At 51.3% G+C, this 19931-nt stretch overlaps 1 protein-coding gene across 3 annotated transcripts in view; it reads right to left on the bottom strand.

Annotated features, from left to right (window-relative positions):
• ARHGAP8 (Rho GTPase activating protein 8) overlaps nt 1-19931 on the bottom strand; it is a 108385-nt gene that overhangs the window by 38737 nt on the left and 49717 nt on the right. For all 3 annotated transcript variants that reach the window (XM_008580841.1, XM_008580842.1, XM_008580840.1), the window contains exons 5-6: nt 13843-13929; nt 7525-7623 (exon numbers count right to left, since the gene is read on the bottom strand). In XM_008580841.1, coding sequence (XP_008579063.1) covers nt 7525-7623; nt 13843-13929 — 186 coding nt within the window. The remainder of the gene's footprint in view (nt 1-7524; nt 7624-13842; nt 13930-19931) is intronic.

Genomic DNA, 19931 nt, shown 5'->3' with positions numbered 1-19931 from the left:
GAGACCTTGTACCTGACCAGTAGATACAGACCCCCCGGAACTAATATCTTCTGATTTTCACCTCCCACATTCCATTCCCTCAACCTCTCCTTTAAAAACCCCTCAGTAAATCTAAATATTTGAGATGTGATAGGCTACCATATCTCTCAGCTGAATACAGCTGCTTTTCTAACAACAGCCATTCGACTTCTGAGTCCTTTTTTCTTTCCTTCTCGAGGGGGTGGGCAGCCAGACCTGAGTTCAGTTAACACCCCCCGTCAGGCCACTGACCTCACCTGCAGGTGTCTTGACAAGGGCCTTGCTCCAGAGGAGCTCCTCAGGGAGGGAGAGGTAAAGGGCAGCGGAGGGAGCCTAGGAGGGGGTCAGGAGACCTGGGCTGGATTCAAGCCCGCTGCACTGGCTGTGTGGCCACCCCGACCACACAGCCCTTGTGGGCTGCCCTCCGCTCATTTGATCCTACATTTAGTCCTCATAGCAGACACACTAAGCTTTCAACAAAGAGTCAGTGGATGTACTGTCTTCCAGAGCACCTGTGATATTTCATTTCATACACAGTATTGATGGATCTCGGACGTGACTGGCGCCATTGTGCACACAATAAGCATAAATAGCTGCCGGCCTTGTCTTCCACTCCAGCACCAAACTCCTCCCCACTTCCCTTTACAAGAAGCCTCGTGACTTCTGCAAAACAGAAACCCTTTGCTTCCGCAAGGGTGCAGTTCCCCACCCTGGTCTCATAGCTTCTGCATTAAGCATAATGCCCCTCCTTGATGGTACCAGCCAGCCCTTGGCACCCTATATAAGCTCTCCTACCCCCACACCTGGGGCTGCCTTCCATCTTGAGGACAGCCCTGGGCTGCCCTCCACTTTGAGTGCAGCCCGCAGATTCTTTTCATTTAATAAAACTTGATTGGTACCCGGTGTCTCAGCTCACATTCTTTCATTTATGGTGCCAAAACCTGGGAAGGGACCTGGCCAGACCATCGGACGATCCCTGCTCTTGTTGATTGGCCCGCGGCCACCCTTCCTGGACCTGCCAAACCAGGTACCTCCAGGACTCTCCTCTTTTGCTGTTTCAGACCAATGCATCCAACATCGGCCTCAATTCAGGGTGAGTCAGTGGGTCTGTCCTGCTTCTATGAGTTCCCCGGACAACTCTCTACAACTATGGTCTCTACGAAGCCCAGGTGCCAGGGGAACTCCTCTTGTGCCCCCCTGCTATTGAAGGATGCTTCATTAGCTGGTCGTGGCTTTTCTCTTGAAAAGAAGGTGGACAGCAAAGAGGATGCTACTTGTTGGCACACTTCTTCTACCAGGACTGACTGCCCTTTCTCACCCTCTACACAGGATCCTCACAATCCAAACCTCCATGCTCTATGCCCTTGGGCTGTCTCCTGACCAATTTGCTCCTTGGCCTCCAGGGAGACATTAAACCTAGACATCTCATTTTCTACTGTACTCCATGCTCTACACCTCCAGGCTGTCTCCTGGCCAATCTCTTGGCCTCCAGGGAGACATTAAAACTTGAACACCTCATTACAATGGATCCCAGTAGCCACAAGATGGCACTCTTGATTTAGATACTCACTGAAAGGGCAAAAGCTGGAGAGATTTCTTATGTTCAAGCCTCTTTTCTATCTCCAACTACAACCGTTCTCTCTGTCAAAACTGTCCTACGTCTCAAATTCTCCTAGCTCATGCCTGACCTCCCCTTTCTGCACTCAGATTAATCTTTTAATCCATCAGACTACTCTGCTCCCCATATGGGCCACCTTGACTACCTCCCTATGCTCCAAATCCTTCACCAGCCCCTCCACCTTTTCCCTCTCTTCACCCTCAGCCCCCCAGCCCCCCTCTCTTTCTTCCCCTTCATCAGGTAACAACCCCACCTCAGCTCTGGCTCCTTTATATCCCCTCTGTGAAGTGGCTGGGATGGAGGGAACTATCCAGGTACATATCCTCTTTTCTCTTTCTGACCTCTCCCAAATAGAAAATGACTGGAATCCTTCCAGTCCAACCCAGACATATATCAGTCCCCTGAAGGCAGGGAGCGGTCTGGATGGCAGCCCAACAGCAGGGAGACGCAGTACATGCTCAAAATAATAGGCAGCCTGTGGGAGCTGTTGCAGTCCCTTGCACAGACCCAAATTGAGACTACCAGGCTGGCCACAGGGATCGGGATCTCTGGGATAACATCACACACTTCATTTACAGCCTCCAAAAGGCTACTAATTCCTAACCCACCTCTCTGAGGTTTTACGTAAATACACAAGAATAGACCCAAACTCCCCTACAGGCATGGCCCTCTTACACTCTAACAATAGAAAGGGGGGGGGGGGAAAGGATCATTACAAAAGAGATCAGGCCAAATACCAGCTCCTGGCTAATGCCATCTGTGGCTCACATACTCCAAAGCTGGATGCCCCTAGGGGCAAGCCACCTGATAACTGCTGCATATGCAGTCAATCGGGCCACTGGGCATGGGCCTGTTCTAACCCCAGGTGCCCTCCTAGGCCCTGTCCTCACTGCAAACAGCCAGGTCACTGGGGAATTGATTGTTCCACTCACCAGACAGGGAGAGGCCCAGTCCCCAACTCACAGCCTTTGGCTTCATGGCCATCCCTACCAGAGCTTCTTGGCTTTGTCCAGGAGGAGGACTGATGATGCCCAGGGCCCAAGGCCCCCACAGAGATCACCATGCATGAGCCCAGGGTAACTCACCTTGTAGCAGGTAAGCCGATTTCTTGTCAATGATATAGGGTCCACTTATTCTACCCTTCCTGAATGTGCAGGACCAACAACCCTGTCCTCTATCACAACAGTAGGGATCACAGTATCAGAATACCACCCACAGATCACTCAGCCCCTTTCCTGCACCATACATCACACCCAATTCACACACAAATTTTTAATAATGTCTCAATGCCCAACCCCCTTACTGGGACGGGAAACTCTTTCCAAATTCAAAGCTACCTTTACCTTAAACACTTTAACTCCAGCTATAATACTGTTGTTACAGACCACCCCAGACCTGAGCCTTGAAACCTCTACCCTCCCCTTTCCCCCTGACAAAGTTAATCCTATAGTACGGGATGCCTCCACACCCTCCATTGCTACTCATCACCTTCCCATCTTCATGAGGCTGTGGGATCCCTCTTCCTTCCCTAATGTCCCACTATACCCCATTGCTAAAAAACACCTAATAGGGTTAAAGCCCCTTATAAACAAACTCCTTTCTTCTCATCTTCTATGACCCACCCATTCACCTTGTAATACACCCATCCTTGTGGTTATAAAGCCTAATGGCTCATATCATTTAGTTCAAGACCTCAGGGCCATTAATATGGCTGTTTTACCCATAACCTCAATCATTTCTAACCCCTACACTCTTCTACCCACAATCCCAACAACAACCCATTTTTTCTCTGTACTTGATCTCGAATGTGCCTTTTTTTCTATCCCCTTACACCCTTCCTGTCAAAACCTGTTCACTTTCACCTGGGACTGATCCCAATAGATGTCATTCCCAACAACTCACCTGGACAGTACTACCTCAGGGGTTTCGGGATAGCCCCCACTTTTTTGGCCAGGTGTTGGCTCAAAACTTACCTGAATTTCCTCCAACCTCTAGCACTTTAATACAATAGGTGGATGACCTCCTCCTTTGCAGCCCCTCCTATGAGGATTCACAGGCCCACACTGTTGCTCTCCTTAATTTCCTGGCCTCCAGGGGATTGTTGAGTGTCCCCCAGCAAGGCCCAAATTTCTTCTCCTTCAGTTACCTATTTTGGAGTCCACCTCACCCCCAACACCAGAGAAATAATGGTGGATTGCAAGAGTCTAGTTTCTGAAGTCCCTACTCCTACCACAAAGAGTGAAATCCTTTCTTTCTTGGGGCTTGCAGGGTATCTTTGCCTATGGATTCCTAACTTTGGCGTGCTAGCAAAGCCACTTTACCAGGCAACGAAAGGGGATCCTGCCATTCCCTTAGATCCCACAAAGCCCATTCATTCTCCCTTCTGGCTATTAAAAGCTGCTGTCCTCACAGCCTCAGCTCTATCCCTCCCAAACCTATCTCACCCTTTTATCCTATACGTCACCAAAACCCAAGGATTGGCAGTCGAGGTTTTGGGACAAGAGGCAGGAGATATTTTCTCCCCTGTTGCATATCTCTAAACAAGTAGACACCACAGCCTGGGGATGGGCCCCCTGCTTATGGGCTGTGGCGGCAGCTGCCCTTCTAGCACAAGAAAGCTCTAAACTGACTTCTGGACAACAGTCAAGACCTTCTCAGCCATGAGGCCAAGTCATTTCTCTCCCCTTCCTGCCTGCAACTTATTCACATTACTTTCTTTTTTTTTTTTTTCCCCTTTTTTTGTCTTTTTTCGTGTCTGGCAATGGATCGCAACCCTCAGTGTCGCGCCCGTACTGGACCGCGACCGGCAACGGGATCGCAACCCTCGGTGTTGCTCCCACGCCTCACTCAGCCAGTGAGCGGGAACCGGTCTGTATGTGGGATCCGAACCCTCGGTGGGAGCGCCTGCTGCACTTCCCAAGCGGTGCACTGTAGCAGTGCGCCACCGGGCCAGCCCCCACATTACTTTCATTGAAAACTCCCAGTTCTCCTTTAAACCTTGCCCTCCCTTAAATCCAGCCACTCTCATCCTAAAACACTCATGAACCTTAGCACACAATTGCATGGAGGCTTTAGACCTCTTTTTCCACACATCTCCCTGCATCCCATTACACGGTTCATAGATGAGAGTGCAACCTCCATGCCCACCCCCCTGGGCAGGTTATGCCATAGTAAATCTAACACACTTCACCAAGCTGTCCATGGAGTTTAACCTCCCCTGGACCCAACTTCTCCCTTTAGCACTCACTCACTTGCAAGCTGCGCCCTGCAAACCCACTGGCCTCAGCCCCCTCAAACTTATGTACAGTAGGCCCTTCTCTCCCACACCTCTCCCTTCCAGCTCATTGCCTTTAGGCCAGTGTCTCCCTGCTCTTTCACTCATTAGGGATCTTCTTAGGGAACAGGCCAACCTTCTATTACCTCATCTTTTCCCCACCACCCCCTCAGACTTTAAACTGAGCCAGGGACAGCAAGTGTATATTAAACCCGAATCCCAAAACCTTTCTCACCATGTTGGGCAGGGCCTTATACTGTACTTCTTGCCACCCCCATGGCAGTAAAAGTACCAAGAAAGGCCCCTTGGTATCACTTATCCTTGGTAAAACTAGCACCTGAGACTTTACCCAAAGAATCTGTTAACACCAAGCCAGAGGGGTCCCCTGCTCAACCCCGAACCTGACATCTCCTCACACTTTGTCCATTTTAGGACCCACAAAACTGAAAATCTCCAGGACCTCCGCTCTTCCCCCAATCCCAGAAGAAGGATGGTCTTTCCCCCAGTGATTATCCTCTCACTCCTGCAGCCCCGCTCCACGTCCCTCGCACAGGAGCTGCTATCACACTATCTGTTCCAGCACTTGCTACAGGATTGGCAGCAGCTGCCCCAAAAGATTGTAACATTGTGGGACGATTTCTCCTGCACTCCTTTACCTCCTATCAGTAGGATGCTTCTTAGCAATGTCATCGTGGCAATGTCCCCTTTAAATTCTTTTGGCTCCCTAGCCCTTTGCATCCTTCCCGTGTTTTTCCTCCGATCTCAATGCTCCCCCTTACCTGGAACATGGAGGTTCCAGGTCTGCAGAGACGATGCAGTCCTCAGTGAATCAGACTGGTTCCCGAGAGACTCATCTGTCTCCCACTTCACGAGAAACTTTTTGTGGCCACCCCCCTCCCTGTCGATGCAGCCCATAACGTCTCCACAAACGTCTCTTCACTTTCCTCTAATGTCACCTCAGTGGGGACTGTCAGCTTTGTGCAGGGCCTGTCCACACTCTGCCTTACTGACACCACCAAACCCCCTCCACATCCATGACCCGAAACTGAAATATATTTCCTTTGTAAAACTACATTATACCGTTGCCTGCCTCCAATGTAATTTCTTGCATCCCTGACATCACCGTCCAGACAGATGGAGAGATGGAGACAGGACTGGGACTAACATTGGCCCCTCTCTTAGGAAGTGCCCCCTGCTCCTGTACTGCAACTGGGACTGGCATAGCGGGCCCTGCTACTGCCTCTCAATTCTATCAGAAACTCTCAGAAGAACTAATCATAGATAATATCTCCTCCCTCCAGTGACAGGTCATCTCACTCACGACAGTCACTTTACAGAACCGTCAGGCCCTTGACTTACTTACAGCAGAGAAGGGAGGCACCTGCCTCTTCTTGGAGGAATGCTGTTATTACATAAATGAGTCCAGGGTGATCCAAAACAACTTAAGCCATTTAGAGGCAAGCATTGATCACCGACGCAAAGGGTTACAAAACACAAACACACCATGGGAGTGGCCCCAATCACCGAACCCTTGGATACCCTGGCTTATGCCCCTACTAGGATCCCTAACTGTGCTGGGACTCAGCCTACCCTTTGGTCCCTGTCTGTTTTGGTATTTTTCTTATTTCTTGCAGGAACGTATGCAGGCTCTCACCAACCAAAAGGTCGCTGAATTGTTCCTGCGAGGAGGACATCAGCCCCTCAGAACCAGCGACCCTTCCCCGGAAGAATACAGCCTCCCCTCACGAAACCAATACCCCACCACCTAATAGTTTTATCTGCCAACATAAATCTTTTATTTTTTCCATGTCTTCGCCCATCTCCAGCAGGAAGTAGCTTCAGAAGAATGAGACCTTCACCCCTTTTCCCTTCTCCCTATATGTAAAAGGTGAGAATGATGGATCTTGGACATGACTGGCACCATTGTGCACACAATAAGCACAAAATAGCTGCCGGTCTTGTCTTCCACTCCAGCACCAAACCCCTCCCACTGCACTTTACAAGAAGCCTCGTGACTTCTGCAAAACAGAAACCCTTTTGCTCCTGCAAGGGTGCAGTTCTCCACCCTGCTTGCATAGCTTCTGCATTAGCATAATGCCCCTCCTTGATGGTATCAGCCAGCCCTTGGCACCCTATATAAGCTCTACCACCCCCACACCTGGGGCTGTCCTCCACTTCGAGTTCAGCCTGGCAGATTCTTTTCCTTTAATAATGCTTGATTGGTCCCTGGCGTCTCAGCTCACTTTCCTTCAGGTATTATCCACACACCTGAAAAATTCCTCTAATTCTCTGCTCAAAAGCAAAAATGGTAAACACTGGGGCTGCACGCAGCAGTTGCCATATTATGGCTTACTTTTGAAATCAGTTTTGCAATGGTCGGTAAGAAAAACACCCCACCCCTGTGCACAACCTTCGTAGTCTGATTTCTCTTGAGTCAGCAGTTAGCATCTTTTACTGCATATCTTAGTCGATGCTGCAGATTTCTGAGCCAAGCCTGGCTGGGCACACATTTGGAAATTAAGCCTTCAACATTTATGGGATTGGACCAAATGTTCAGAAGCATGAAGACATATTTATTCTATGCTTCTCAGAAGGGTGTCTAACTGGCACTCACCGCAGAACTTCTGGGGGGATGATCAGCTGCTCGTATTTGAGGTGTTCACGGAGCTCACTCAAGTAGTTGAAATAGGTGACTTTTTTCCCAAACTTGTGACTAAGAAAGTAGAAGCAAGAGAATGAAAATGATTATGTGGCAGCAGAGAGGCTAGAGGTCTCAGGAGGGAGGGGAGCGGGCAGCAGGAGACCCAGACAAAGGAGGCGGCATTTTTGTATTGAGAAAACGTAAGAGCTGACACATCTTAGAGCCAGCAGAGAACAGGAGCAGTGCATGTGGGGGATGTTCTGCTTTCATGAGATCTCCCATGCACCAAACACTGCCGAGAGTTACATCTGCATAAAAATAAGTACCTGCCTCCAATTTGGATCTGCCCCAAATTTGCATAGATATAGGAGACAGCATGGGCATGCTGGGAGCCTCTGCTGGGGGCAGCCAGGGGCTGAGAGAGGCTGAGGAGCCCGCCCTAGGGCACAGCAGTTGCCAGCAGTTTCCGGGTGGGTGGTGGCCTCACATCTGGCTACCTCCTCTCTCTCAGAGCGTCCCCGAGGGCAGAGACAAACAAGACTCTCTGCGTCTGTCTCCACAACAGGGTATCTCTGGAGACCCCAGGGGCGCAAGCAGAGTTACAAGGCTGGACAAGCCCTCATAAATCCAGCAACTCCATTGTCTCTCCTCGTACCCGGGACAATTCACTCCACCTGTCAGGGCTCAGTCCCTTCCGATAGCGGGGCCTAGGTGAGGCGGGAAGACAAAGTGAGACTATTCGCCTAAATTAATCCACTGCACGACACTTGCTGGACACACTCCCTGTGACCTATTACAGTTACCAGTGAGGTTCAGCATCAATTGCAAAACGGGTCACTTGCGTTCTTTACAATAGTCTAGGGTTTTTGTTACAATATATCATTCTAGTTTAATTTTATTTTTTTTAGAACAGTGTCATTTCATTATTGTATATATTTATGTACTACTATTAATGTAGGTAATGAATTGTAGAGTTACCAGAAAAGGAAAGATGTATTCAGCAATACCAAAAATATAATATTTTATGCTACTTTTATGATAATTTGCAAGTCTTGAAATAAGTATTCATGTATTTTTTTTTTTTTTTCCTTTTTGTCTTTTTTCGTGACTGGTAACAGGATCGCAACCCGCAGTGTCGTGCCCGCACCGCGCTCAACCAGTGAGCGGACCAGTCTCTATATGGGATCTGAACCCTCGGTGGGAGTGCCGCTGCGCTCCCAAGCGCCACACTCTACCGAGTGCGCCACTGGGCCGGCCCATATTCATGTATTTTCTATGCTGTTTATATTGTGAAATTAAAATAACCCAAATTACCATTAAAAGAAACAGCAAAAAAGGGGGGGGGGGAATCATAACAGGAGGGTCATGTGGGTCAGAAGTAAAATGCCTGGCCCAGAAAGCGGTCATGCCCTGAGCTGGCTTCATGCCGAGCCCCAGCCTAGGCCGAGAGCCCAGACCCCAGGGAGGCCGAGCCACGTGCACTGGCTCCCCCTAGTGGATGAAGGATAATGAGACCTGGGTGTCTGGACCCCCAGCCACCTGCATGGTGGCTTTCGCAGGTGACTTTCACTAGGCCTCAACACTTGAGAATGTTGCCGGGCAGGAGGCCAGGGGAGGTGGCAGAAGGCTGAGGCTACTGAAGAGGCACCAAAGTGCAAGGATAAGAGGAAGGAGAAAAGCAGGCCCCATGTGGGTGCCAGCACCCCAGGGCCCCAGGGGAAGGGGCTGGTGAGGGTCTTAGAGGAGTGTGCTTGCTGCCTGCCCACTCAGATTCCACAGGACTCAGGGACAGTCTGGCCTCTGCTGGAAGGACACCACAGGTTCTCCCTGGAGCTGTGAAGTGCTGTGGACACGCTGTATGACGGTGGGAAGAACCCACTAAGGGCACAGGGAGCCCCCATCCTGTGGGAACTACCCTCAGGACAGAGGAGTCAGTCCCAGAGCTGAGGGAGGCCTCCCGTGCCAACACGCTGCCCACGCAGGAGCCCCTCAACCTGTCTGCCATCTGCCCCAGCCCCTCCCGCGTGCCAGGCTCTGCTGGACGCCAGGCTCTGGGAGGCAGATGTGGGAAGATCCCTGCGGTCTGCCTCTCCCTCCCTGGAAAGGGTCTGAAGCCAGCTCGGCCAGGGGATCCCAGAGCAGTGTGTGAGTCACTGGGATTGTTATAGCTGCAGCCACCAGGCCCTGCCTCCAGGGGTCTGAGTCAGGTGGTCTGGGCTGGATCAGGTTCTCTCCTCAGTGGGTATTTGAGAGTTGCTGTGCTCGTCCACTTCCACCATTTTCAAATGAGGAATCGGAGGTTCAGAGAGATCATGTGGCTGCCTAAGGCCACACAGCCAACAGGCAGCAGAGCCTGTTCCTGGATCCAGGGCCCCTGACCCTGACTTCTGTGCTTCTCTCCTGGCACCTGCTTGTGTCCAGGCCTGAGGCAGGATGAGGGGTAGAAACACACAGGCTTGAGTTGAAATCCCAGCCTGAGCCCTTACTCGCTGTGTGACCTTGGGCAAGCTGCTTAACCTCTCTGAGGGTCAACCTGCTCTTCTCTGAAATAGGGAAAATATGGCTGACTTCATAGGATTGTTTTCAGGTGCCTGGCACATAAGGTGAGTATGATATTGTAATTAAATTAATCACAAAAGGATAATAAAAAGAAATTCTTAAAAAACATTTCTAAGAGCTAACACTGAGCATTTGCTAGTGCCTGGCAGGCCCCATTGTGAACGCTCTACGTGTGTAGAGTCAGTGCATTGTTATAACAACAGAATGACTCAAGTGGGGTTGTCAGCCACATGGGGAAACTGAGGCAGAGACAGGCAGCATCTCTTGCCCAGACTAATGAATGGTAGCAGCAGAGCAGAGTCAACCCAGGCAGCCTGGCTCCGGCTGCCATGTGGCAAGCACAGCAGGAGCAGGTGAACTTCTTTTCCAAGAGAACTTTAGAGGTTGCTAGAACAGCACCAAAAGACAGAGGAACATTTGAAGCTGTTCATGAACATGAGGGGGACCAAGACTGGCCTCCTCGTGTCAAATATGGCAATGATGACACCAGGGCGCTGGTCATGGTTAAACACAAAACAAGCAAACTCCCACCGTCCAATAGGTGTGTGTCTGCCGTGCAGGCACCCAGGCGAGAAGAGCCGCCAGGGAATTCTACAGAACAAGATGAGCTCTCCCTCCCTGTGTTAAATGGGAGCGGGCTCAAGTCCACCGTTCCAGGAATTGTCCAAGTGGAGCCTCTCGGGGCCACATGGTTCAGTCTCTGGAATGAAGGTGTTGGCAGCAGGTCGGGGAGGAAAGGCTCCAACCCACCAGGCGAAACAGCTCTTGAACCCTCGGCCATTAATCGCATTGTAAAAAGATTTCAGTTCCAGGAGATGAGACGTAAGCCTTCTGCAACTTCTCCTCCCGGGCTGAGGATTTATGAACAGGGAGGGCGTCTTGGAGCACGCAGAAGTGGTCCATCCTCAAAGTTGTCATACTGTCTGGCCCAGCACACTGGCCTCTTGCCTGGCTCCATGTCCCCAGCCCTTGCACAGAGCCTGGCAGACTCAAGTGAGGCCAAGTTGTGCAGAACCCAAGGCCCATGGGAAAGGCAGGCAGGGAGGCAGGGCAGCCAGGGCGGGGAATGTCAGACCAGGTTCAGCAGGCAGAGAGGGGCCACTGACCCACCCAGGAGTCACCAATGGGGCATGTGGGCACACACACACGGTGCATACGTGGCAAGTGAAAAGAGAAGGGGCTGATGGGATGTTAGGTGCCAGAGTATGAGCAATGGGGGAGAGTGGTCAGCAGAGGCCCACACGTGTTTCCTGTGGATCACAAACCTAATGCCTCTAAACACACACACATGTACTATCCTACACGGCTGCTGCAGGTCCGAAGCCCAACACAGGTCTCAGTGGGACGAAATCAAGGGTCAGCCAGGCTGGTTCCTTCTGGAGGCTCTGGGGGAGACTGTTTCCTTGTTTTTCCAGCTTCTAGAGGTGTCCACGTTGCTTGGTGCCCCTTCCTCCATCTTCAAAGTCAGCAATGCTGCGTCTCTCTAATCTTCCTTCGTCACATCTCTTCCTCTGACCTCAGCCGGGAAAGGCAAGGACCCTTGTGAACACACTGGGTACACATGGACAATCCAGGATATTCTCCCATCTCGAGGTCCATACCTTAACCACATCTGCAAAGTCCCTTGTTCCCATGGAAGGTGACATGTTCACAGGCTCTGGGGGACTAGGGCAGGGACATCACTGGGGCCATTATTCAGGTGACCACACCCATGAAGGGTCTCCAGGCCTCAAGGACAAATGCTTGCCAATGTCTGCCAAGTGCTGGGTGCAGTGACAGATACAGGGATGCAAGGACACAGAGACAAGGGCAACACACAGCAGGTCTGTCCTCAGGAGGCAGCCAGTGGGTGGAGAGACAGGCAGGCACCTGAGAGCTGCAGTGTTCCATGCTCTCTGGGGGAACTGGGATGCTTCCCAGGAATCAGATGGGGAAATGGGAGGAAGACGGACTGGAGAGCCCACAGCCCCGGCTCATATCCCGGCTCTGTCTGTCTTCCTCACCTGTATGCAGAGCATCACACCCACCTCTCATGACAGCTGTGGGGACTGAGGAAGTGTGTGTCCCCAATAGGCCTCAGAGCCACTATGGTGGGTTTCAACAGGTGGAAAGAGATGAGGGGTCACCAGAGGAGGAGACAGCAAAGGCCTGCGAGATTTGCTCGTGGAGTGTCTGGAGAAGGTCGTCCATCCCTCAGGGGGTGCGTGCTCCCTGCGCTCAAACCTTCCTCCCCAGGAAAGCCCTCCCAGAGTCCTCCTGGCCTGCCCAGGTCGCAGCGTCCCAGCCCCTCTCACGGACACAACCACCTTATCTGAGCATCCTAACCTCCTTGTGCACATCTGGGCCCTCCTGACTCAGCCCTCACGGGCCTCGTGAGAAACCTGTCTGTGGGTCCCTTCACCACCCCAGCCCATCACACAGCTCTGTGCACACAGTTTGTGCCTGATGCATACTGCCAAAACGGAGGGAGAGAGAAGATGCCCACGAGACCCTGGGGGACCCCTGCAGCCTCACTGTCCCCTTGAGCTCTCGCCTTCCAAAACTGAGGCTGAAATCATCCAGTGGGAAAGAGTCTAAAAGGAGGAAGCCGACCGAGGTCACCACTTTCATGGGCTGCGGCTTTGTCTCTTCAGGTGGTTTATTTGTGCTGCTGTGCAGGAAAGGGTTAACTCAGCAGGCTGGGGATGTCCAAGTCCTGCACATTCCAAAGAAAGGTCTGTCTGACCTGCTTCTGGGAGGAAACCTCTCAGCCCTCGGAATATCCTGCCTGATAACAGTGAATTTGTATAGCTGGGGCCTTGGGCCACACCACAGAGTTTACGTCAACAGCGTGATCCAGGGTGGGGGCCTTGGGCTGTACCAGTCTGAATATAGGAGGGGCTGGAAACTGAGTAACCGAGGTCCTCCACGTGGGTGCTCCATGCCCATGTGACCAAACCCCAATAAAAACCCTGGACGCCATGGCTCAGGTGAGCCTCCCTGCTCAGCAACACTCCCTACTTGCGTCATGCATTGTTGCTGGGAGAATGAAGTCCTGTCTGCATGAATGCACCAGGAGAGGACAGTGGGCAGCTTGTGCCATGTCTCCTGGGACTCTGTCCTATGTGGCTTTTACGATGGCTGACTTTATCTGTATCCTTCCTCTATAACAGACGAGAACAGGGAGGAATACAGCTTTTCTGAGTTCTGTGAGTCTCTATCTAATCACTGAGCTTGAGGGTGCTTTTGGGGACCTTGACACAGTTGCACAATGTGGGTACTCAGGCCAAGGGGGGATTTAAAATACCAGGTGCAAACCTCACTGGTCATGTCTCCTGGGACTCTGTCCTATGTGGCTTTTACGATGGCTGACTTTATCTGTATCCTTCCTCTATAACAGACCAGAACAGGGAGGAATACAGCTTTTCTGAGTTCTGTGAGTCCTTCTATCTAATCACTGAGCTTGAGGGTGCTTTTGGGGACCTTGACACAGATGCACAATGTGGGTACTCAGGCCAAGGGGGGATTTAAAATACCAGGTGCAAACCTCACTGGTGTCACAGGACAGTGCTCCTGCAATGACTGTCAGCAGGTCATGGCCATGACCTGGGCCAGGCTTGTGACCCACTGCAGACCCCTGTGGTGGGTGAGGGCCCCAGACACACGGGCACCCCAGAGATGGGACCTCCATGGTGCCTGAAATGAAACCTCCAGCCCCAGAAAGGGGCTCACCGAGAATGACACAACACATACCTGATGAGGGGTTTAAAGATGTTCCACAGGACTTTGATGAAGTTTGTGGGGTGCACGACATAGAGAGCCTTCAAATTCTTCTTGTACCTGAGGGGAAAACCTGCCATTACTTCAGGATGCTAGATTCAGGGACACGCCCTAAGGCAAATTACTGCAGAGCGCAACTGTGAGTCTTAGAATATTGTTTCTCAACAGGGTCAATGCAAGGAAATCAAACAAAAAATAGAAGGGGTTCACACCTGGGGAAAATCGGGACCCTTGCCCGCCACCACCACCAGGCATGCATACAGCACTTTACAGTTTGCAGAGCGCACTTTACAGATGGAGCCATACTTACAGGGGGTGGGGGGCGCGGAGCACAGCCTGGAGGGCAATTTGGCAATAGCTCTCAAAATGAAAACCACCCAGATGCTTTCACTCACCAACTACTCTGCTAAGAACTGACCCTGGGCTAGGAGGAAGCTCTCTGTGTTGTTTTAACAGCAAAAACCCACAATAACCTAAACGTCAGTCAGCAAGAGACCAGTGAAATGAACCACAGCACATCCTATAACGGGACAGCAGGGACGTAAGAGGGCTTCTTAGCTCACCACCCCCTCCCCTCCTTCTTGAATATTTCAGTCCAAAGCCATCAGGTTGAGCAAGGTAGGTGGCATCCGACTGGGGCAGGGACAGAGGCAGCCTCCTGAGAGGGTGAGCAGGGGACCTGGTGGCCTGCTGGGGACTCACAGCCCAGGAGGGGGGAAGGGGCATCCACCCACACAACCCAAGTGGGGTCAGTCAGTGGTACACTAGGGCCAGCTCTTACCACTCACCAGAGCCACTGTCAAAACTTTAGGAATTTTGGAAGGGGCATCCACCCACACAACCCAAGTGGGGTCAGTCATTGGTACACTAGGGCCAGCTCTTACCACTCACCAGAGCCACTGTCAAAACTTTAGGAATTTTGGGAGCCAGTTGTGAAAAACAGCCATTATTAAAAAATGGAATATGGTAAACTTATAATTAAGTATATTATACTAAACATAAAGGTAATAAATATTCAAACTCACCACTCCCTAGTTACTTTACTGCGTTTATGATGCCCTATGAGGATATTTTTGCTGGTTGCATTTGGAGGTGGTCATCTACGTAAAGGTGGCTACTACCCATCACTTCCCGACTCTGTCCAGCAGCATCACGTTGGTAGCCTGAAGCTGGCCGTGGTGGTAGGATTCACACCAGAGGAAGCTGCAGATGCTACTAGCCAGCCCCAGCCCACCTCAAGAACTGGCTGTTAAGCATGCACCTGCACACCACCTGGCCAGGCCCAGGGAGCGGCGAGAAGGGCAGCCAAGTGACAAAGGCCCAGCAGGAGGTGTCTGAGCCCACACAGGGTGAGGAGGGCATCTGAGCGGAGGGCAGTGGAGGCCTGGCATAAGGTACCGCAGCCACAGGAGGTAAGAAGGGTGTTCCCGAGGCGAGGGGGCCGCAGCCTGCGTGGAGCATTAGAGCCTAGGCCAGGTGAGGATGGGGTCACACTGTGGAGAAGAGAGCTACAGAAAGGAGAAGGCTGGAGTGAGCCCTGCAGTGTAGGAGCTGGTGTAGGTATAGGCGTGAACTCACGGTTCCTGATGTGGATAGATTGATGCAAACATAGATACTGGTGTTGATGTGTGCATACAGTTTGTGCGTACACATGTGTAGGCATGTGTGTGTGTGTGCATAGGTACACGTGTGTATGTGTGTGTACATGTACACACACACACATCCTAGCTCTGTCACTGAAAGGCCTGGGAGCCCAAACACCCCAAAAGTAACAAACATACTTGTTGTCTAGCTCTGGATCTCTAAATAGCATTCTCCACTAAAGGAACCAGGGTGACCTGGAAAAACGGCAGACGCCTGAGCTGGGCCGAGAAAAATGTAAGATGAGCCTGGAGCATCGTGTGCCAGAAAGTAAAGGAAACGCTCAGGGAGTGATGGGGACGTGTAAGAAGGACCCAGGAGCCAGCGTGAAGGGCATCCACATGGGCGCTCTGGAACAGTCTGAGCATTGCAGTAAACAATGGTGTAGATTATAAGCCACCGAGTAAGGTAGGAGACTGCACGTCCAGCTGATATAAACAAGGGAGGAGACGAGAAAGCTCCTCCTTACGGTAAAACGCCAACCAGTCGTTCAAATAGCCATTCGGCAGTCATCGTAGTAATAATTAAGCCAAGAAACAGCAATGGAGGTTAAAACTAGAGTGTAAGATTTTGATGAAGAGCAGGACATTTATATAATCTTGAAGTATCTTCTCTTTTAAAAAAGACACATTTGTTCAGCGTCCTGATCAGGCTGTTACATTTAGCAATCAACAGCATGGGTGCAGAAAATATTCCACATTAAAACCTTTTGTTGGAATGCTTTATGCTTTCCACAGAACAGAAACTGAAATAACCTGTTATATCATTAGTCACAAACACAGTCCTCGGGTTTTTTGCCCATACACACGAGTATTGTCTAAAGCGCGTCTTCTTTGTAGCAGCGGCCACCACCGTGCCTGGCTGAGTCCACACTCCTGCTGTAACCTGTAGCTCCCTGTCATGTCTCTGGCTCTCCTCTCCTGCTAAGCTTTGTTTCCTGGAAGTTAATTGAAACCTCCTGCCACTGCCATAGCTACTGCTGCTGCTGGAACCGCCACAGCCACCTTGGTTTCGTGGCTTGGCAAAGTATCGGCCTCTACCACCACGGGGGCCAGAGCTTCTGCCTCCAAAGTTTCCTCCCTTCACTTAGAGAAAATTATATTAAGTGAAACAAGTCAGACACAGAAAGACAAATACCATGTTCTCACTTATTTGTGCGAGCTAATAAAAATAAATAAATATACAAGCAAATAAACGGGAAGGGGAAAAAAAGAAGACACAATCATCACAACAATTCCTTGAACTTGTTAAGACAAGTGAACAGATATGATGTTGATGGCGGGGAGGGGGGAAAGGAGGAATTCGTAAAGGGACACGAAAATCAACGACATAGTATACTGATAAATTAAAACAGAAAAACAAACAAAAAAGAAAACAAAAATCATAAGCCATAAAGCAAAACAAAACAAAAAACGAAGTTTCCTCCTTTCATGGGTCCAACATTTGAAGACTGATTGTTGTAACTGGCAAAATCATTGTAGCTCCCATCACCTCCAAAACTGTTCCCATCGTTACCAAACCCAGTATAGCCACCCGCACTGACACCACATCCACCGCCACCAATGCTGCCACCTATGCCTCCACGACCACTGAAGTTTCCTCCACCACCAGAGCTGTCATTCCCACCAAAACCACCCNTGTTGATGGCGGGGAGGGGGGAAAGGAGGAATTCGTAAAGGGACACGAAAATCAACGACATTGTATACTGATAAATTAAAACAGAAAAACAAACAAAAAAGAAAACAAAAATCATAAGCCATAAAGCAAAACAAAACAAAAAACAAAGTTTCCTCCTTTCATGGGTCCAACATTTGAAGACTGATTGTTGTAACTGGCAAAATCATTGTAGCTCCCATCACCTCCAAAACTGCTCCCATCGTTACCAAACCCAGTATAGCCACCCGCACTGACACCACATCCACCGCCACCAATGCTGCCACCTACGCCTCCACGACCACTGAAGTTTCCTCCACCACCAGAGCTGTCATTCCCACCAAAACCACCCTACGGCCACCATCAAAGTTTCCAGAACCACCTTGACCTCTTGGCTGGATGAAGCCACCTCCTTACTTCACAGTCGTGGCCACTTACAGTGTGGTATTTCTGAATGACAGTCTTACCCACAGAGTCACGATCGTCAGACGTCGCAAGAGCAAAGCCCCCTTTCTTGCCACTGCCTCGGTCAGTCATGATTTCAATCACTCCAATTTTCCCACACTGTCCTTTAATGCCATCTTTCTCACAGTTAAGTGGGCACCTGGTCTTGGAGAAACCTCTCGAGACAGCTCTCTGGCTGCACAACCCTTCCGTCCACCTTGTGTGGCCTTGCGTTCATGGCTGCATCCCCTCCACCACGGTGACCTATGTGACAAACCCAAAGCCCCCAGAGCACCTGGTGTTTGCCTCTCTCGGTACCCCACAGGCCGCAAGTGTTCCCAGTGCTCAGAAGGGGTCCTGAGACTCTCTTCAGTTGTTCAAAGCTCAGCCCTCCGGTGAACAGCCCCGGCAGCTGTTTGGGCTCTTTAGGAGACTCTGACTTGACAGGACGGAGGTGGGAAGAGAGACTTTTACGAAGCTTCCTTGGTGGTGTCCATGGACAGAAAGGAGTCTCAAAGTATTTTCTTATGAAATATTAATTAATTATTTTTAAAAAGGCTTCCAATGTGAGATGAGGGGAGGCAGTGACGTTCAGGTTGTCCAGGGGCGCAGAGGGCAGCTGCCACAAAGGCCACCCTTAGAGGGCGGTGGCTCTCATTAGGCGCCACCCGTGGCAGGAGCTCTGTGGTGGGGCGAGCATCCTGGAAGGGGATCACGAACACTTGTGTCAACACCTGTGTCAACTAGTCCATGCTTAAAAGGAGTGGCCTGGCAGAAGGGTCGGGAGGGTGAGAAGCCAACAGCAGAGAGAACGGAAGAGAATGCAGGGAACCCGACGGGGTCAGCAATGGCACCCGCAGACCTCGCGCGTGCACCTCCCTGGCTGGCTCCGGAGCTCTGCTTGCGCGCCTGCACTGACGGGGAGCTCACTGTCCCCGCAGCCACTCCACTGCTGGTTCCGAGGCCTAGAGCGCCCTTCCTTTTTGCTTCTTTTCGGCCAAGATCTGTAACCGCCCCCCACCCCCCTTTGTGGAAGCGGGAGAGTCACAACAGAACAACTTTACCTCCTTCCACTTGACAATGTGAAGACCATAACCATGAACTTCCTCCCGCTCCCGCCTAGCGCTCTCCCAGCCCAGGTTAAATGACTGCTGACCGGAAAAAGTCACCGCTTCCAGTCTCGCCTCCCTGGACAGCTCTGCTCCGCAGCGCTCTTCGATGTGAGCGCACCGGCGGCCTCCCCATGCTGGACAGGGCTGGCCATGCTGCTCCAGCTGGTGACGTCACCTTTTGCTTTGCCACTGCTCACAAGTCACTGCCAGCAACACAGATTCCAATCCCCAGCTGGAGGCTAAACATCTACCACTGGCACACCTTACCTAAATCTTAAGGAACTCTGTTGCCTTCTCCCAAATGGAAGTTTCCCATTTCTAAACTGAGACACTGGCTGCAGCCCCTTCACACCCCCGAGAGAGAGAAGGGAAACATCCCTGGGCTGATTTCGAGTTTGCTTCTCTCGGCTAGTCCCTGACAGCTGAGAAGTGGGGAGGTGCCTCAAAGAATCCTGGGGCGTATCTCTGCTGGTCATCTGGGGAAGTGCCAGGGACAGATGTGTACCTGCTTCAGCTCAAGGCAGGGCTGCACGTGCACACGCTTCTGCATGAGTCTGAGCTCCCTGCTATGGCCACTGTGAAATAGCACTGCTTCTCCATAAGTACCTTCCATGGCTTCCCGCTGTCTCCTAAACAAAGCCCGGCATCCTGAGCATGTCCCTCGCTCCTTTGCAACCTCCCTTCGTGGTTCCCCATGCGATCTCTCCAGTCCAGCCCTTGCGCCCACTGTGTGCAGCCCACCTTGCTCTTTCTTGCATCTGGACACACCTTGCACTAGAAACAACTTTCTCTGATGCATCTTACAACACCCTGCCCATCGCTCCACAGGCAGCTCAAAGGCCGCCTCCTCTATGCAGCCTCTCTGATTACCCTTCCCTACCTGCCACAGATACAGGAACAGGTCAAGGAGTCGCAGCCTCATGCAGGAGGCAGACCCCTCCATAAACATGTGGGTGGCAGGACTGGCCTCTGCTCAGGGTCAGTGAGGCTGCAGAGAAGGGGCTGTTGGTTCTCCTGGGACAACCCAGGAAGGCTTCCTGGAGGAGGGCTGCGGCTTGGTCATCTCTGGCTCGTGCAGGTGCTCCATAAATGCCTACTCAGTGCAGTAACAAACCTTTCACTAAGACTCAGGGCAGGGAACCAAGAAATTCCTCCAAAGGAGGAATTCCTCCGACCAATAATGACAGTAGGACCCAAAAGGCAGTTGGCAGG

This window comes from Galeopterus variegatus, unplaced genomic scaffold (genome assembly GCF_000696425.1).
Source record: "Galeopterus variegatus unplaced genomic scaffold, G_variegatus-3.0.2 Scaffold2169, whole genome shotgun sequence".
Taxonomy (NCBI): domain Eukaryota; kingdom Metazoa; phylum Chordata; class Mammalia; order Dermoptera; family Cynocephalidae; genus Galeopterus; species Galeopterus variegatus.
The sequence above is the reverse complement of the archived record's forward strand: the minus strand, read 5'-3'. Positions and strand labels throughout refer to the sequence as shown.